The sequence below is a fragment of the Monodelphis domestica genome, chromosome 8, assembly GCF_027887165.1.
Source record: "Monodelphis domestica isolate mMonDom1 chromosome 8, mMonDom1.pri, whole genome shotgun sequence".
Taxonomy (NCBI): Eukaryota; Metazoa; Chordata; class Mammalia; order Didelphimorphia; family Didelphidae; genus Monodelphis; species Monodelphis domestica.
In genome coordinates this window covers 90,189,066-90,204,251 of record NC_077234.1, presented here as the reverse complement: position 1 = coordinate 90,204,251, position 15,186 = coordinate 90,189,066, and the positions used below count along the sequence as shown (strand labels likewise).

At 34.9% G+C, this 15,186-nt stretch overlaps 1 protein-coding gene across 11 annotated transcripts in view; it reads left to right on the top strand.

Moving 5' to 3' along the window:
- Positions 1-15,186, top strand: part of NBEAL1 (neurobeachin like 1) — a 236,515-nt gene that overhangs the window by 105,854 nt on the left and 115,475 nt on the right. For all 11 annotated transcript variants that reach the window (XR_008914111.1, XM_056807892.1, XM_056807889.1 and 8 more), the window contains 6 exons: positions 475-778; positions 3,564-3,649; positions 9,883-9,972; positions 11,380-11,545; positions 12,515-12,648; positions 14,979-15,138. Coding sequence is in view for 10 of the 11 variants with exons in the window: in XM_056807892.1 (XP_056663870.1) it covers positions 475-778; positions 3,564-3,649; positions 9,883-9,972; positions 11,380-11,545; positions 12,515-12,648; positions 14,979-15,138 (940 nt within the window). In the remaining variant the exon portion in view is untranslated. The remainder of the gene's footprint in view (positions 1-474; positions 779-3,563; positions 3,650-9,882; positions 9,973-11,379; positions 11,546-12,514; positions 12,649-14,978; positions 15,139-15,186) is intronic.

The following is a 15,186-nucleotide window of genomic DNA, read 5'->3' as shown; positions in this document are numbered from 1 at the left end:
ATGACTTTTCCCCTGTATTTTCTCTCTCTTTTATGATGCATCACTATTGCTAGTCCCCTTCTGCCTCCAGATTACAAAACAAATACGTACATTGTCCATTTCTGAAAATGAACATATATCAATCTATTCTTTGAGTTTCCTTACTTTTCTGTCAGGTAAGCAAAATATGTTTTTTTGTTGAAGGCTAGGAGTTTGGGTACTAGAAGACTTCTCAAATTATTTCTAAAAGTTTGTTAATGTTTTTAAAATTCACTGTAATGATAACATGCCAGAACTGCATTTAACAGTGCTAATATTAAAGCATGGTTTCTTAACTACAAGGGTTAGAGAAAATGTATATAAATTAAAGCCCTTTGAAGTTTTTACTTATAAATATGTTATTTGTCATTATTTTGATATTTTTGCTGCTTTTAAGTTTATTTAAATAATAATTTTGGAAAAGTTTTGTAATACAATATTTTCTTTTTTTATTAGCCTTTTACTTTCTGTTGTATTGGCTCAGCTGGACAAAGGACAACCACACCTCCACCATCCCAAATCCCAGACCCACCTTTTTCTTCTCCAATTACCCCTCACCGAACATCATTTGGTGGAATTCTGTCTTCAGCCTCCTGGGGAGGAAATGCTGAAAAATCAGAGTTGCTAACCAAATTAATTTCAGCTGGGACTCAAGATAGTGAATGGGGATGTCCAACATCTCTAGAGGGTCAACTTGGGTCAGTAATCATCTTCCATGAAGCACTGCATCCCCCTCAGGTGAAGTTGTTATATTTGGCAGGTGAGTATAGGAAAGTATGTACCTTTGTAGCACCTGACCTCCCATAACTTCAATAATATATCCAAACATAGCTAGAAGAGAAAATATCTACATTCACCAAAACTTCAGGAAGTCATAATTTCACCTATAAGGGTAACTCCTTCCTCCAATGTGGCTTGCAGCCTTTCCTTGCATTAGGATATAGTTTAATGAGCTACTGTGACGAAAATCATGACTAGTCCATTGTAACGGAGCTTCTTAGAATTTTGTTGTTGTTGTTCTACCTTGGAACATACAACATTGTGCCTATCTTTTACTCAGAGTCTTTCAACTTTATGAGATTTTTCTAGAGTTTGCAGTTTTCTGACATAATGTTCAAGAACCCAGAGTCACCTTATTGTCATGGTGAGCCATCAGAGACTTAATGGATAATGATATACTTTGATATCATAGGTATGCAAAAATAAATAACGTACATCTCTTTAAAAAAAGTTCTATCATACAGCATATAACATTAGATTGGAACAAATTGATTAAACAAAACATGGATAATTGTAAGAAAACTAAGTAAGCCTGCATATAAATTAATATAACTGAAGAATTCATGATGAAGTATTTAAAAGGGGAGAAACTAGGAGAATTGAAGGAGGAAATATATAATAATACTATATTAGTGGGAGACTCCAACCAACCACTATCAAATTTAGATAAATCAAATCAAAAAATAAATAAAGAGGTAAAAGATGTGAATGAAATATTAGAAAAATTAGAGTTAATATATATATGGAGAAAAATAAATAGGGACAAAAAGGAATACACCTTCTTTTCAGCAGCACATGGTACATTCACAAAGATTGACCATACACTAGGTCATAAAAACATGGCATATAAATGCAGGAAAGCAGAAATAATAAATGCAACCTTTTCAGATCATAAGGTAATAAAAATAATGATCAGTAAGGGTACATGGAGAGCCAAATTAAAAATCAATTGGAAATTAAATAATATGATACTCCAAAATCAGTTAGTTAGAGAACAAATCATAGAAACAATTAATAATTTCATTGAAGAAAATGACAATGGTGAGACATCCTTTCAAACCTTATGGGATGTAGCCAAAGCAGTACTCAGAGGAAAATTCATATCCCTGAGTGCATATATTAACAAATTAAGGAGGGCAGAGATCAATGAATTGGACATGCAAATCAAAAAACTTGAAAGTGAACAAATTAAAAACCCCCAGAAGAAAACCAAATTAGAGATCCTAAAAATTAAGGGAGAAATTAATAAAATTGAAATTGATAGAACTATTGAACTAATAAATAAGACTAGAAGCTGGTACTTTGAAAAAACAAACAATATAGACAAACCTAAATAGGTTGAAAAATTTTCCTTAGTTTTTTGTTTTGTCCAATAATTTATAGTATGTAATATCACCAGTTAAATTGTTATATTCAAATATTCTGTGTCAAATTCTAAGATATTTAAATAGTATATGACTTTCAAGGTAGATGAAAGTTTTAAAAATTGGCATTAAGATTTCATCATTAATTGAAAAATTGGAATATTTAAAGGACATTTGTAATCTAAAGAGAGGCAGCATGTTCTAGTCTTTGAGGAAGGAAGATCTCGCTTCAAGTTCTGCTTCTAATGCATATGAGCTGGATATCCATGGACAAGTTCTATTGCCTCTCAGGGCCTCATGCAAGATCCTTGGCTTTTTAGGGTCCACAACACTTCTCTAAGACAGTAAGTTACAGAGGAACAGCTAGTCTATCTGTGTACAGGAGGGAGGTCCATGGACTAATGAAATCATAGGTATGAACCAAAAAAAAAAAGAAAGAAAGAAAGAAGGGAACCAAAAAGAACATCAATTAAGCTGGAATTTAGAGATTATCATAGTACTCAAGATTCTTTAGAACAGTCAGTAGAATTAGAGAACAAGGAGTCTCTTATGCAATTGATGTCATAACAAACTTTTCTTGGATTTGAATAAATTGGAGGAAATGTGAAAACCAACCCAAACTAGATTCCTTTGCAATCACCCTACTTTATAGCAATCTTTTGTCCATTTGAGCTGCTTAGAAGCCTCTTTCTTTCTCCCCTCCCCTCCCTTTTCCTCCCCTCCCCTTCCCTCTCCTCCCCTCCCCTCCCCTGCCCTCCTTCATTCCCTTCTTTTTTCCTTCCCTTCTTTCTTAGTCAATACTGTGTATTGGTTCCAGGGCAGAAGAGTGGTGGGTTAGGGTTCAAGGTCACACAGCTAGAAAGTGTCTGAGGTCATATGTGAACCTAGAACCTCCCATTTCTGAGGTTGGCTTTCAATCCACTGAGATTCAAGCCCTTTACTCAATTTAGCTTTTGTGGAAAACACAAATAGGCCCATAAACATTTGTTAAATGCTTACTAAGGGCAGTACTCTGTGCTAAGTACTGGGAATGCAAAGAAAGGCAAAAACTTCTGTCCTAAAGGTCCTTCTAATTAGAGAAGCAGCATACAAAGAGCTATGTGTGTACAAGATCTCTCCAACATAAATGGGAAGTTATTCCAGAGGGAAGGTAATAGAAGCTGGGAGAATGACCCAGGAAAGACTTGTTACCCAAAGAAGATGTTATTGGGGTTATCATGAAGTAAGCCAGGTGATAGATATGAGGGAGAGGATTCAGGTCATGAGAGAAGGCCCATGAAAAGGGATGGAGCGGGGACAGGGTGTGTTATGTGTGAGGATTTATTTGTTATGGTATATAGAACCGAGCAAATTATCAATCTGCAAGAATGTGAAGTGTAGGTTTTTGTTTTTTTTTTTCAGGTCCAAACTGCTTAAATCCTTGGAAATCTCCAGAATTTGAAATGCCAGATCTGCCTAGTAAAATTCTTCTCCACTACACACCAAAGGTTAGAATAAATGTGTTTATTTTTTGTTTATCTAATTATATGTGTTGGTTAACTAGTTTTTAAAGGAAGCTGGGAACTTTTAAGTGGATTTAATATTCTTCAGGTTAGATTCCATTCTAGCTAATTCCATGGGACATAGAAAAGTTTTATTTCCATTGAGTAAACTGGCTCATGTAACTTTTTTATCCCCAGCATCATGTTTTTTTTTCCCCCATGTGTGTTTTTATAGTACAAATTAATGACAGCAGGCAGAATATGACTGTAAATAAATGTATTGTTCTAGATCATTCTTTCATTTTTCAGGTATGTGTCATGCTTTTGTTAAATAAAATGACTAATCTTGAGCAAGTCATGTAGCCTCTATTTGCCTTAGTTTCTTTTGCTGTAAAATGGGGATAATAATTGCATTGACCTCCTAAGGTTTTTATGAGGATCAAATGAGACAATATTTTAAAGTGCTTAGCACAGGGGCTGGAACATACTATGTACATATAAATGCATTACTTGTGGTAAAAAGATGATACTTTGCTTCCTGTTCTTTTTCTTTATTTCTTCCTCTATTTCCATGTTATCTTATTTTGCTGAGTGGTTGTAATTTGTGCAGATTTTTCTAGTGGGGAAGTGATTGGGAAAGACTGGTGCTTTGTTTGCTGCCTTCTGTGATGTAGATGACTTGGGAAAGAGTGCTGGACTTAGAATGAGGAAGCTTTGAATCTTAAATTGCATAGGTTTAACCTTTCTCAGCTTCTGTGTCCTCAGCCTCAGATAATTTATAACCTCTACCTTTCAGATGTTGTAAGGATCAGATAAGATACTACAGGAAAACTACTCTGCAAACCTTAAAGAGCTATTTAAGTAGTCAATATTATTGTGATTATAAACCTGATCCTGACATTAAGCACTTGCTTGCTCCACTCTCTTTTGCTGCTTTTCCAGCTGTATATCATCCTGCTTATCTTCACCTATTTGACTCTGCTCACCATTCTTTGTCCGGCGCTATCTCCCATCTGGTGTCTTTTCTCACTCTGCTGTGAATAGGATGGACTTCTCACCCTTAACCTGTTGGTTTATATCCTTCTCTTCTTACATGGCCCAGCTCAGGTGCACTCCTTGGATAAAGCTTTTCCTAGGCTTCTCTGAAAGTGGTCTTTCCTACTTTAGATTTTCTTTTTTAGCATGATTTTGCCTCTCATTTGTACTTATTAGTCTCCTTTTTATTACAGTCATCTGCATACTTCTGTCTTGTCCTTCCTACCCTGTTGTCAATATCTTGCCATACATTTTCCTTTAGAGCACGATTGTGGATATGTCTCTAGTCCTCAGCCTAGTGCTTTGTGTATGACAGGAACTGAAATGTTTGAGTTGAGTAACAAGAGCAAAAGAACTTCCCTGGAATGAATTCATCAGAAAATCAAGAGCTTTCAGTGTTGACCAACATTAGAGCATTTGGGACCTGAGAAAGAAATTTGTTATAGAAGATTATTTGTTGTAGTGAAATACTTCTTTTAATGATTTACCCAGAGCAGTGTGATTATTTCAACAACAAACATTTATATATGTCTTTATATATATTATAGTACATACTGTATGCAGAATATGTAGTACTAGGGACACAAACATAAAAAAGTACAATTCTTAACCTTGAAGAGCTTACCTTATTGGGATGAGGGGGTGTGGAATGTACTGCATAGATAGATTAAATAAATTAAAAATGTATGTAAAATATTTTAAAAAGATACAACACTAACAATTAGGGGAGTGTAGAGTCCAGGGAGAGGTATTTAGGAAAGGCCTCCTTTACTTATTCATTCATTCATTCATTCATTTATTTATGTGAAAAAATTAATTTAATTAATTAATTTAGAATACTTTTCCATGGTTACATGATTCATGTTCTTTCCCTCCCCTCTTCCCATCCTCCTCCCATAGCCAATGAACAATTCTACAGGGTTTTACATGTGTCATTGATCCAGACCTATTTCCATATTATATTTGCACTAGGGTGATCATATCCCCAATCATACCCCTATCATGTGATCAGGCAGTTGTTTTTCTTCTGTGTTTCTATTTACTCAGTTCTTACTCTGAATGTGGATAGTGTTCTTTCTCATAAGTCCCTCAGATTTGTCCTTGATCATTGCATTGCCACTAGTAGAGAAGTCCATTACATTCAGTACCACAGTATATCAGTCTCTGTGGATAATGTTCTCCTGGTTCTGCTCCTCTCACTCAGCATCAGTTCCTGGAGGTCATTCCAGTGTAAAGGATAATTTTAGTGTTCTGACCTAAACTATATTAGTTATTTGTCGCCATGGATATCCCAAATTAAAAAAATACCCAAGTCAGCTGGAAATTTATGGTGATTTAATTAATATAGTGGAAAGAAATTAAGAAGAAGGGAGAAGGAAAGGGTGTAGGATTTCTCCTGCCTGGCTTGTGCCAGGAGGAAGATTAGAGACTCTAGGAAGATAAAATTTTGGAGAGTAAAGGAGGAAGGAATCAGCCTGAACTCCAAGAGGGCTAAGCCAAGATGCCTGAACCTGAATTAGCTCATGGACAAACTCACTGCCAAAACCCAGACAAATAGCTGCCACCATGCCACGATGTCAGAATGCTTAGCATGCTGCCAGCCAGAGCCGCCTCTCTGGGGAAAGAGAGTGAAGAGAGGAAGTCATGTGCCCTATATAGATGGTTTTACATCACTGTTTTGCGTCTCATCTGTACCAATGTTAGCTTAGCTTGACTTAGGACAGCCCAGGGGTCTGTCAGCTGTTTCTGCACATGTCTGTTGAAAGCCATCTTCTTAGATACTTAATCCTTGAGTATGGGTGCAGACATTCTTGACCTTATTAAAGTAAGTAGGGTGGAGCAATGTAGAGTTCCCAAGACCTGATTCTGTTAGACCATTGTTACAAATCAGGAAATAGCTAAATCAGATCTTCTAAAGTACGGTCTGAGTAAGGTGGAGTAGTTTTAAAATTCACACCAGTTCACATGGAATTGTTCCAATTCATTATTCAGGAAAGGGCTCCTTTAGAGGTGGCAGCTAAAGTGTGCTTTGAAGGAAGCTCAGAATTCTAGGAGGTAAAGATGAGGATGAGCTATGTTCGATTTGGGAATCCAGTTATACAGATTCATATTGGCAGGAGAGTCATTTGTGGGTTAGTAGATTAGCCAATTAGACTGCAATAGAGGATGTCTGCTATAAAGGGCAATAATATAAAAAGGCATATGTAGAGGGAAAGCTGAGGGACTAATACTGTGGGTCACCCACTGTAAAATAAGAATGTGAATAGCTTTGTTTTATACTTATCCATTCCCCTTAGCTCTTAATCCTCCCCCTGTATTATCTTGATATGTTTTGTGTAGTAAGTATCTCTGTATTTTGTTTCCCATGATAGAATGTAAACTCCTTGAGGGCAATAAACTATTTTTGTCTCTGCACATCCTAGTTCTCAGAACAATATCTGGCATATAGTAAGTGCTTAAGAAATGTTTGTTGATTGCCTTTCATATTCTGTTGTTTGCTGGATTTGACTTTTATCCATGGAATATATCCTTGTTTCCTTAGTTAGATTTTAAGATTTTTAAGGGCAAATAATATAAAATAACAAATTTTAAAAAATCTTAACACATTTGGACTAGACAGACTTACTGAATTGAATATAGTAGATATGGTCAAATGTGCCGATGATAGTAGAAATACAACAATGCAAATGTGGTCTTTAGGAGTAATATCTTTCCAAATGACAAGCTTGCTTTTTTTAATCATAATTAAGTTTTTTGCTTCCAAATGAGATTCCAAAGTGTAATAAGTAGTAATAAGAGACTATATTGATTGGTAATTGATAACTAACAGATCAAGCTGTTACCTACTTCTTCCTCCCTTCCTCCCTTTTCCTCCCTCCCTTCAGCCTCCCTTTTCCTCCCCTCTCCCTTCCTTCTTCTTTTCTCTTCTTCTTTTAAGTCAACTCAGGGTGAATTTATGATGTCTCAAATGAAATACTCTTTCTCTTCTTTATCTTAAATAAGGGGTTTATTTGGGGAAGACAGGAAAGAATAGAAATGGATGTAAGAGGGTTGGGGATTTCCCTAATAATACAATGAGTCTTAAGTTGGAGGATGGTGAAATATATTTCAATTGAGAGAGATGGCTAATAGGTCTGGAAGTTTAGTCACTATCACAACAACAGAGGAAGTCAGAGAGAGAGATATCTGGATTTTTGTCCTTTTTTCAGTCTCCAAAACTCAGAGACAACCTCTCTTTTCTGTCTTCAAGGTTAAAGACATAACCCTTCAGTTGGTCTGTTCCTTTCTTCAACTGCTTCTCCTGGTAACATTCCAACTCAGAATACTCTCCTTTGACTGACAGGTCATCAGTCTCAGCTGCTTCCTGTCTTGTTGCATGCTTTTCCAATCTCTCTCTCTTCCACAAAAGGCAGTGTGCTATATTGGAAAGATCAAATCTTAATTCTACTATTTTTACTTTTCCTGTGATTCTGGATGTATCTTCTTCTTTTTAATACTTACTTTATGTCTTAAAATTGATTCTGAGTATTGGTTCTATGGTAGAAGAACTCCAAGGGCTAGGCAATGGGGGTTAAGAGACTTGCTTTGAGTCACATGGGTAGCGAGTGTCTGACGCCAGATTTGACCTCAGAAAGATGAATCTTTCTGATTCCAGTATCGGCACTCTATTCACTGTACTTACCTAGCTGCCCTAGACAGTATCTTTGCCAAGAAAACCTGAAGACAAAAAAAAGCCTTAAAAGATCATGATCCAGACCCCTCATTTCATAGTTGAAACAATTTAGAATCAGAGGGGTCAACTGATTTGTTTCACAACACAGCTAGTAAGTGCTAGACGTGGGTCTAGGACAGACGTCTCTTGATTTACTACTGGCTATTTTTCGTTCTACTAAATTGGCCCTTTTATTGTTTTTTTTGTTTTTTTTTACGGTTATTTTGTTTTTTTTTACGGTTATTTTTGGAGATGGTCATGGGATATAAAATGATGTTGATCTAAAAGGATTCTCTCTGGTTTGGGTTCCTGATTCATACATCTAAAAGACATAGAATGGCAATACTAGAATTTGAAATCTATCATTCTTTTTTTTTTTAACTCTTATCTTCCATCTTAGAATCAATACCCAGTATTGGTATCAATACTGGGTATTGATTCTAAGACAGAAGAGTGGTAAGAGCTAGGCAATGGGGGTTAAGTGACTTGCTTAGATCACATAGCTAGAAAGTGTCTGAGGCCAGATTTGAACCTAGGACTATGATGGGCAATCTTTTGAGCTTGGTGTGTCAAAATTTGCCAAAAAACTCGGTTGGTGTGCCACTTTTAGAAAAAAAATACATTATTTCACGATATTTATAGTTTAAATGACAAAAATGTATAATTGTAATATATAACTATTTAATAAACCAAAAACTAATCATTTAACTTACCTGCTTAGTGACTTCTTTGTTCATCTGTCAGTCAGTTTCTTTTGTTGGTCTTGATATTATTTAACTTGTGTGAGGAGCTGTGAACTAAGGTAAGTGAGGGGGAGGGGGTATTCTTTAGCCAACCTGCCTATTAGTGACTTTTTTGTTGCTGAATTTCATTGGCTAAATCTTCAATTGAAGGTTGGTATTTAGTACACATCAAGACCAAGCAAGGGCTACTAACTTCATCTATCAATCTGTTTCTTTTGTTGGTTTTGATATTATTTATTTGATATTTGATATTATTTAATGCTGAGAATAAGGTCTCACAAAAGTACATAGAGGGAAAAAATGTGAGTAAGCCATTGCTATATTTTTCTGGGTGCTAAAAGTGTCTGGTAATTGGTTCCAGGCACTCCTCAGTTGCACTTGGGCCAGAGCCCCACCTAGTCTTTTGTAGGCCCGCCCCTCCCCTCACCAGCAGGCTATCTGGGGGCACAGTGAGAGCAAAGGCTGGTGTCCATCAGCCTGCCTGCCCATGCATACTTCCATTGAAAATGGTTAATCAGGTCAGCACTGACACACGTGAAATAGGTTCACCACCATGGACCTCAGACCTCCCATCTCTAGGCCTGGCTCTCAATCCCTGAGCTACCCAGCTGCCCCTGAAATCTGTCATTCTTAATGGTGATATAATTTAAAATTAAGCCTAAATATGCCCTTGCTACTTAGATAATTATTCCTTTATTAGAAAAACATTTGTTAAATACCTCCTGTTATTTTTTTTTCTGAATTCTTAGGCCTGCAGAAATCCTATTTGCCTTGATTTATCAATCAATTGTTTTCATGGAAGATTAACAGGAAACAAAGTAGTGAACTGGGACATCAAGGTAAATTTATGATAAATTATAACCAGTTATATGAAGTTGGGGGTCCTCTCTTAAAGAACTTTTATCAACAGAATACTACCAATGTTTTCTGAATTTTAGGTTTCAATTACAATCAGATGTTTTAAATTTGTTCATGGTGGCATATATTGAGTTTGAGTAGAATATTTGTGAAAATATACAATTCTGATTCACTGAAAGTTAATAATCTCATATGATTGAATTAGGACATTCATCATATTGATTTAACTAATAGCTTTTATAACAGTAGTATGTTGACTAGTCTAGGACTTTGTTTTATCAAGTTTTTTATGTGCAAATAAAATATGATAATTACATTTCTGTAAATTAGAAATTACCCTCCCTTTCTTCATGGGTAGAAAATACCTTTCTCTTTATCAGTAAGAAATACTGGTTAGTCAAGTAAATTTAAGACCATCATCTCATTAAATACATCAGTTAGTAGTCTTGCTATAATTTGGACAGTTGAACTTAATTCTGCAAAGTTCTATCCCTTTATATGATTATGATAATGAGTTACCAATTTTTAAAAATTCATCGAATGTCCTTAATTTTCTAAGGTGTTTGCAATTGTTTAGAGAGAATCTTAGAGTTCAGGAAGTCTTCATTGACAAACAATAAATTATTTATTTTTTTGCCTGTTAGAGGAGAAACTTTCCTCTTAAATAGACATAATGCTTTTATGGTTAGCACAGTTAAATTTGATTTCTGCAGAATTCATGGTTTGAAATTTGCCATTATATAATACAATTAAGTTGACTAATTAGGTTTATATATACAAGCTGACTATCTTCATATGTCTACATTTTTAGTGGTTGCCAGATTAGCATGGCCTGGATTATACCTGGGTAAAAAAAAACCCCAAACTAGGCTTTCCCCAGATAAAGCAGGAAATGTTTATTACCTAGTAATTTTTTCCTATAAAAATTTATCTTTATCAACATATCATTTTAAAAGTCAGTTTAGATTAAAAATTTCTTAAAGGAAAGAGCTATATAGTTTTCATTTTTATATTTCAGATAAGGCCTGGCAATACATATTTCCCACAACAGATAATAAATGTATAATATTAAACTGTTAACTCCATTTAAATATAAAAACCCTTTCAGTGTAGATATGCACTATTATGACTGATTGTATGAGGCATGATATCTGAACAAACCTAAATCCTCTTGACAGAATTTATTTTGCATGATTTCTTTCAATGTCTGCATTCATATATTAAAATTTCTGGTCTTTATTGAACAAATCTCAGTCTTCTAGTAGTAATTTTTAACACAAAACTTCCTATCCTGTGTAAACATTAGAAAACTCACTTTCTCCTAAGTGAAACTGTTATTTCTATATTAGTTTTCATTTTCTAGATAAAATTTATATTTTGCTTTTCAGGATATTATAAATTGTATAGGTGGCTTGAATGTCCTCTTCCCACTTTTGGAACAAATCAGTTTTTTTGATGGACAGACAACTGAAAAAAATAGGGAGAATGTCCTTCCTGAGATGATGACACCTGTAGAAGGAGACTGGGTAGTATTATCTTCCACAAAAGCTTCAGGTACTGAAATAAGATGGACATGAAATAGTTTGTAAATGTAGCTGCCTACAGCTACAAAGTATTCTTTTCATGGGTGAGCACCTAAAAGGGAAGCTGAAGACTACAGGAAAATAGGTGAAGGAGTTTAGAGATTAAGAGAGAGGGAACAGCATGGGATTCAGTCTGTCAGGCTTCTCTGATGGTGAAAAGAGTGAGGCTTTTTTTTGCAGTTTTTTTTTTTGCAGAATCAAAGAATGGGGAATGGGAAGTAGTATGTGACATGGCAGAGAATTTAACATTGGCTCTGTTAACAACCACAAAGTCAAAGAGGTGGAGGCTAAGAAAAGGTAGAAGTCAGTGCTCTGCCCAGTGATCCAATTGACCTTTGGGGAGTGGTCTGCTTACCATAATATTAGAGTTTCACTTTGTTACAAGGATCAAGATGGTGCATTAGCAAATTGCTCATAAGAGTTAGCTTTTGGGTATATCTATAATATTTACATGATTTGTTCATGTCTGGATCCCAACAGTAAGGAAACTGGGAGTTAAATAGATGATTAATTTATCAACACATATAAAAAAATGACACTTTTACTATGGGATTCAATGCTTCATTTTACTGAAGTAGTTGAGAAATTTACCAAGTATAAAAGCAAATAAAAATTTATGCAGTTTCCATTAGGAATTTAAAGTGTCATTCTTGTTATTAGGCAACAAAATCTTCTACTCATGACCAGTATGATCTTGTTTTGTAATAAGACAACATTCTGAAATTTTAGAGGAGCAAATTGGCCCTGGAAAGAATTTTTTCCACTTTATATGTATATAAAAATATACATTGTTTTCTCTGATACTTATATAGAAACCTGAATGAAATTATTGATTCAAATTGACTCTTAGTCACAGATTGAAATATGAAGTATGATTTGAAATAAAGAATGATAAAAAAGTAATTATTATGATGTGATAATTCTTCCCACAATTTTTCAGAATCTAGAATAGAGAAGAATTTAATTGCAATGTTTGTTTTGGTGGTAAAGCACTTTATTCAGAGGCACCCTATCAATCAAGAAAATTTCATTCACTCTCATGGAGTTGCAATCCTTGGAGCTTTACTACAGAAGGTAAGCAAGCTTGATATTACATAAATGTAGACATTTGCCCTAAAACAGTTTTGCTTTCTTTTGTATTGATCCATTACAATTTGGTGAAATTTTGAATGAATCTATTTGTAAAGCAATTCCTCTTATTTCACATTATACAGATTTAATAACTTAAAACTTTTGAGACTGTAAGCCTTATTAATAACTTAAAATAGCACTAAGACTTTGGGAAACCCTTTTTAATAGATAGTTTGCAAAGATATCATATCTTCTATTTTAGCTCCTGGCATTTGGTATTGTTTACAGATATGACACTCTAGATTTTTACTTTTTATAGTGAACGAAAACATCTAGCTTTTGAAAATAATACATATGACAATGTAACCAAGATTGGAATGAAAACAAATAACTGGGGAAAAAATTTATAGCAAGAACCTCTCATAAAGGCCTCATTTCTTAAGTATATAGAGAACTGAGGCAAACTTATAAGAATAGAAGTCATTTTCCAATTGATAAATGGTCAAATGATATGAATAGGCAATTCTCAGAAAAGTAAAAAAGTCTACAAATGGTCCAAATCAGTATTGATTAGAAAAATGCAAATTAAAATATCTTAGATCTATCAATTGGCCAATATGGCAAACAGGGAAAATGATAAATGCTGGAAGGGATGTAGGAAAAATTGAAACATTAATATTCACTGTTGGTGAATTAATATAATCAATTTAGAACCATGCCCAAAGGGCCATAAAACTGTGTATACCCTTTGACCCAACAATACCACTTCTGTCTGTATCCCAGAGAGATTGTAGTTAAGGAAAAGGGATCTACATATACAAAAATATTTATAGCAACTCTTTATGTGGTGGCAAAAAAAATTGGAACCTAAAGAGATGTTCATTAATTGGGGAATAATTGAAGTTGTGGTATATGGTTGTAATGGAAAACTATTGTGCTATAAGAAATGACAAACAGGATGAATTCAGAAAAACTTAGGCAGAGTTATGTGAACTGATGCAAAGTGAAGTGAGCAGAACCAAGAAAACATACAATAACAGAAATATTGGACGATGATGAACTATGAAAAACTAAACCAGTATCAGCCATACACGAATCCAAGACAACCCCAAGGGTCTCATGATGAAAAATGTGATCCACAGTGATAGAATGAACTGACAAAGTATGATTGCAGATCGAACCTATAAACAAGGGGATGACCAGGAGCAAAGAGAAAGTTGACGTTTGAAGAGATGCTGAGTAGAGGAGCAAATGGAACCTTTATAAGACCTCAGGGGATGGGATGGAGTCCCATTCAGGTTCAAAAGCAGTTGGAGGAAGAGACTCAAAGTTCTTATCTAGGACTCAGTGGAGCTGGGTGGAAGAAATACAAATCTCAAAATCCTTTGCTTGACCTGAAGAAGATCTCAATTCTCAACTGAAGCCAGTCTTTGGGATAAAGACTCTCTTTTTCCTTTAGGGGAACTCAGAGCTTATTCATGAAAAGATTTCCTTGGTCAAGAGAAAATCTCAGGGACTTCCTCTTCCCTCCGCCCTTTCCTTTCCTTATTCTTTTAACAACATTATGCCCAAATAAATTAGATACCTTGAGTTATACTAGAACCTGAATCAGAGGCTATGTGATAGGAGGGGAATTTAAATCTATTCATTAAGAAGGAAGCTGTGGGGGAACAGACTTATGCTTTAGTCTAGACTGACTGACTCCATTGGTAACAGCTCAGCTTAGGAAAAAAAAAGAGGAAGTGCCAGGTAGTATCCAATCCCCAACAGCTGAACATTGGTTCCTTCCCTTTCAAAGTACCCCTCACTATTACAAACCAAACTATTTCTTGCTGTATTACCTTCATGACTTTTTCTTATATGTGCAATATGTGTCTTCTTTCATGACATGAGGAAACTGGAAATTCATATTGCTCTCCAACACTGGAATAATCTGTATTAGATTGTTTACCCTCTGGAGAGAGGGGAGTTGAGGGAGACAGAAAATTTGGATTGCAAAAGATCAGAAAGCAATTGTTAAAAAATTGTTTCTATATGCAGTTGGGGAAAAGGATTTGAAAGTTAAAAAACATTGAAAAAATACAGTAGAATATTTTGAATAAGTCTTAAGAATTGTTTTAATCAGCAATTAGTTTTTCTCTTAAGAGCTTTAGGCAACTTACTAAAATCACAAATTTCAGAGGAACTGCACTGGTAAGGGGAGTTCCCTCATCTGGAAGTTCTTCCTATGAACAAAATCAGATGTAAATTGTTGTTTGTTAAATGGTGTAATCAAAATTATTTATTCAGTGATGTTAACCTTTCATTGAGTCCTATTATTATTTGCATTTTAGGTTCCAAGCAACTTAATGGATGTAAATGTACTAGTTGCAGTACAATTACTAATTGAGCAAGTGTCAATAGAGAAAAATGTTCAGCTTCTGCAGCAAATGTATAAATTTTTACTTTTTGATTTTCGTATCTGGAATCGTGGAGATTTTCCCTTTCGGATTGGTGAGATTAAATAAAATTTGCTGTTCAGTTAGACAAACAAAATAGCAA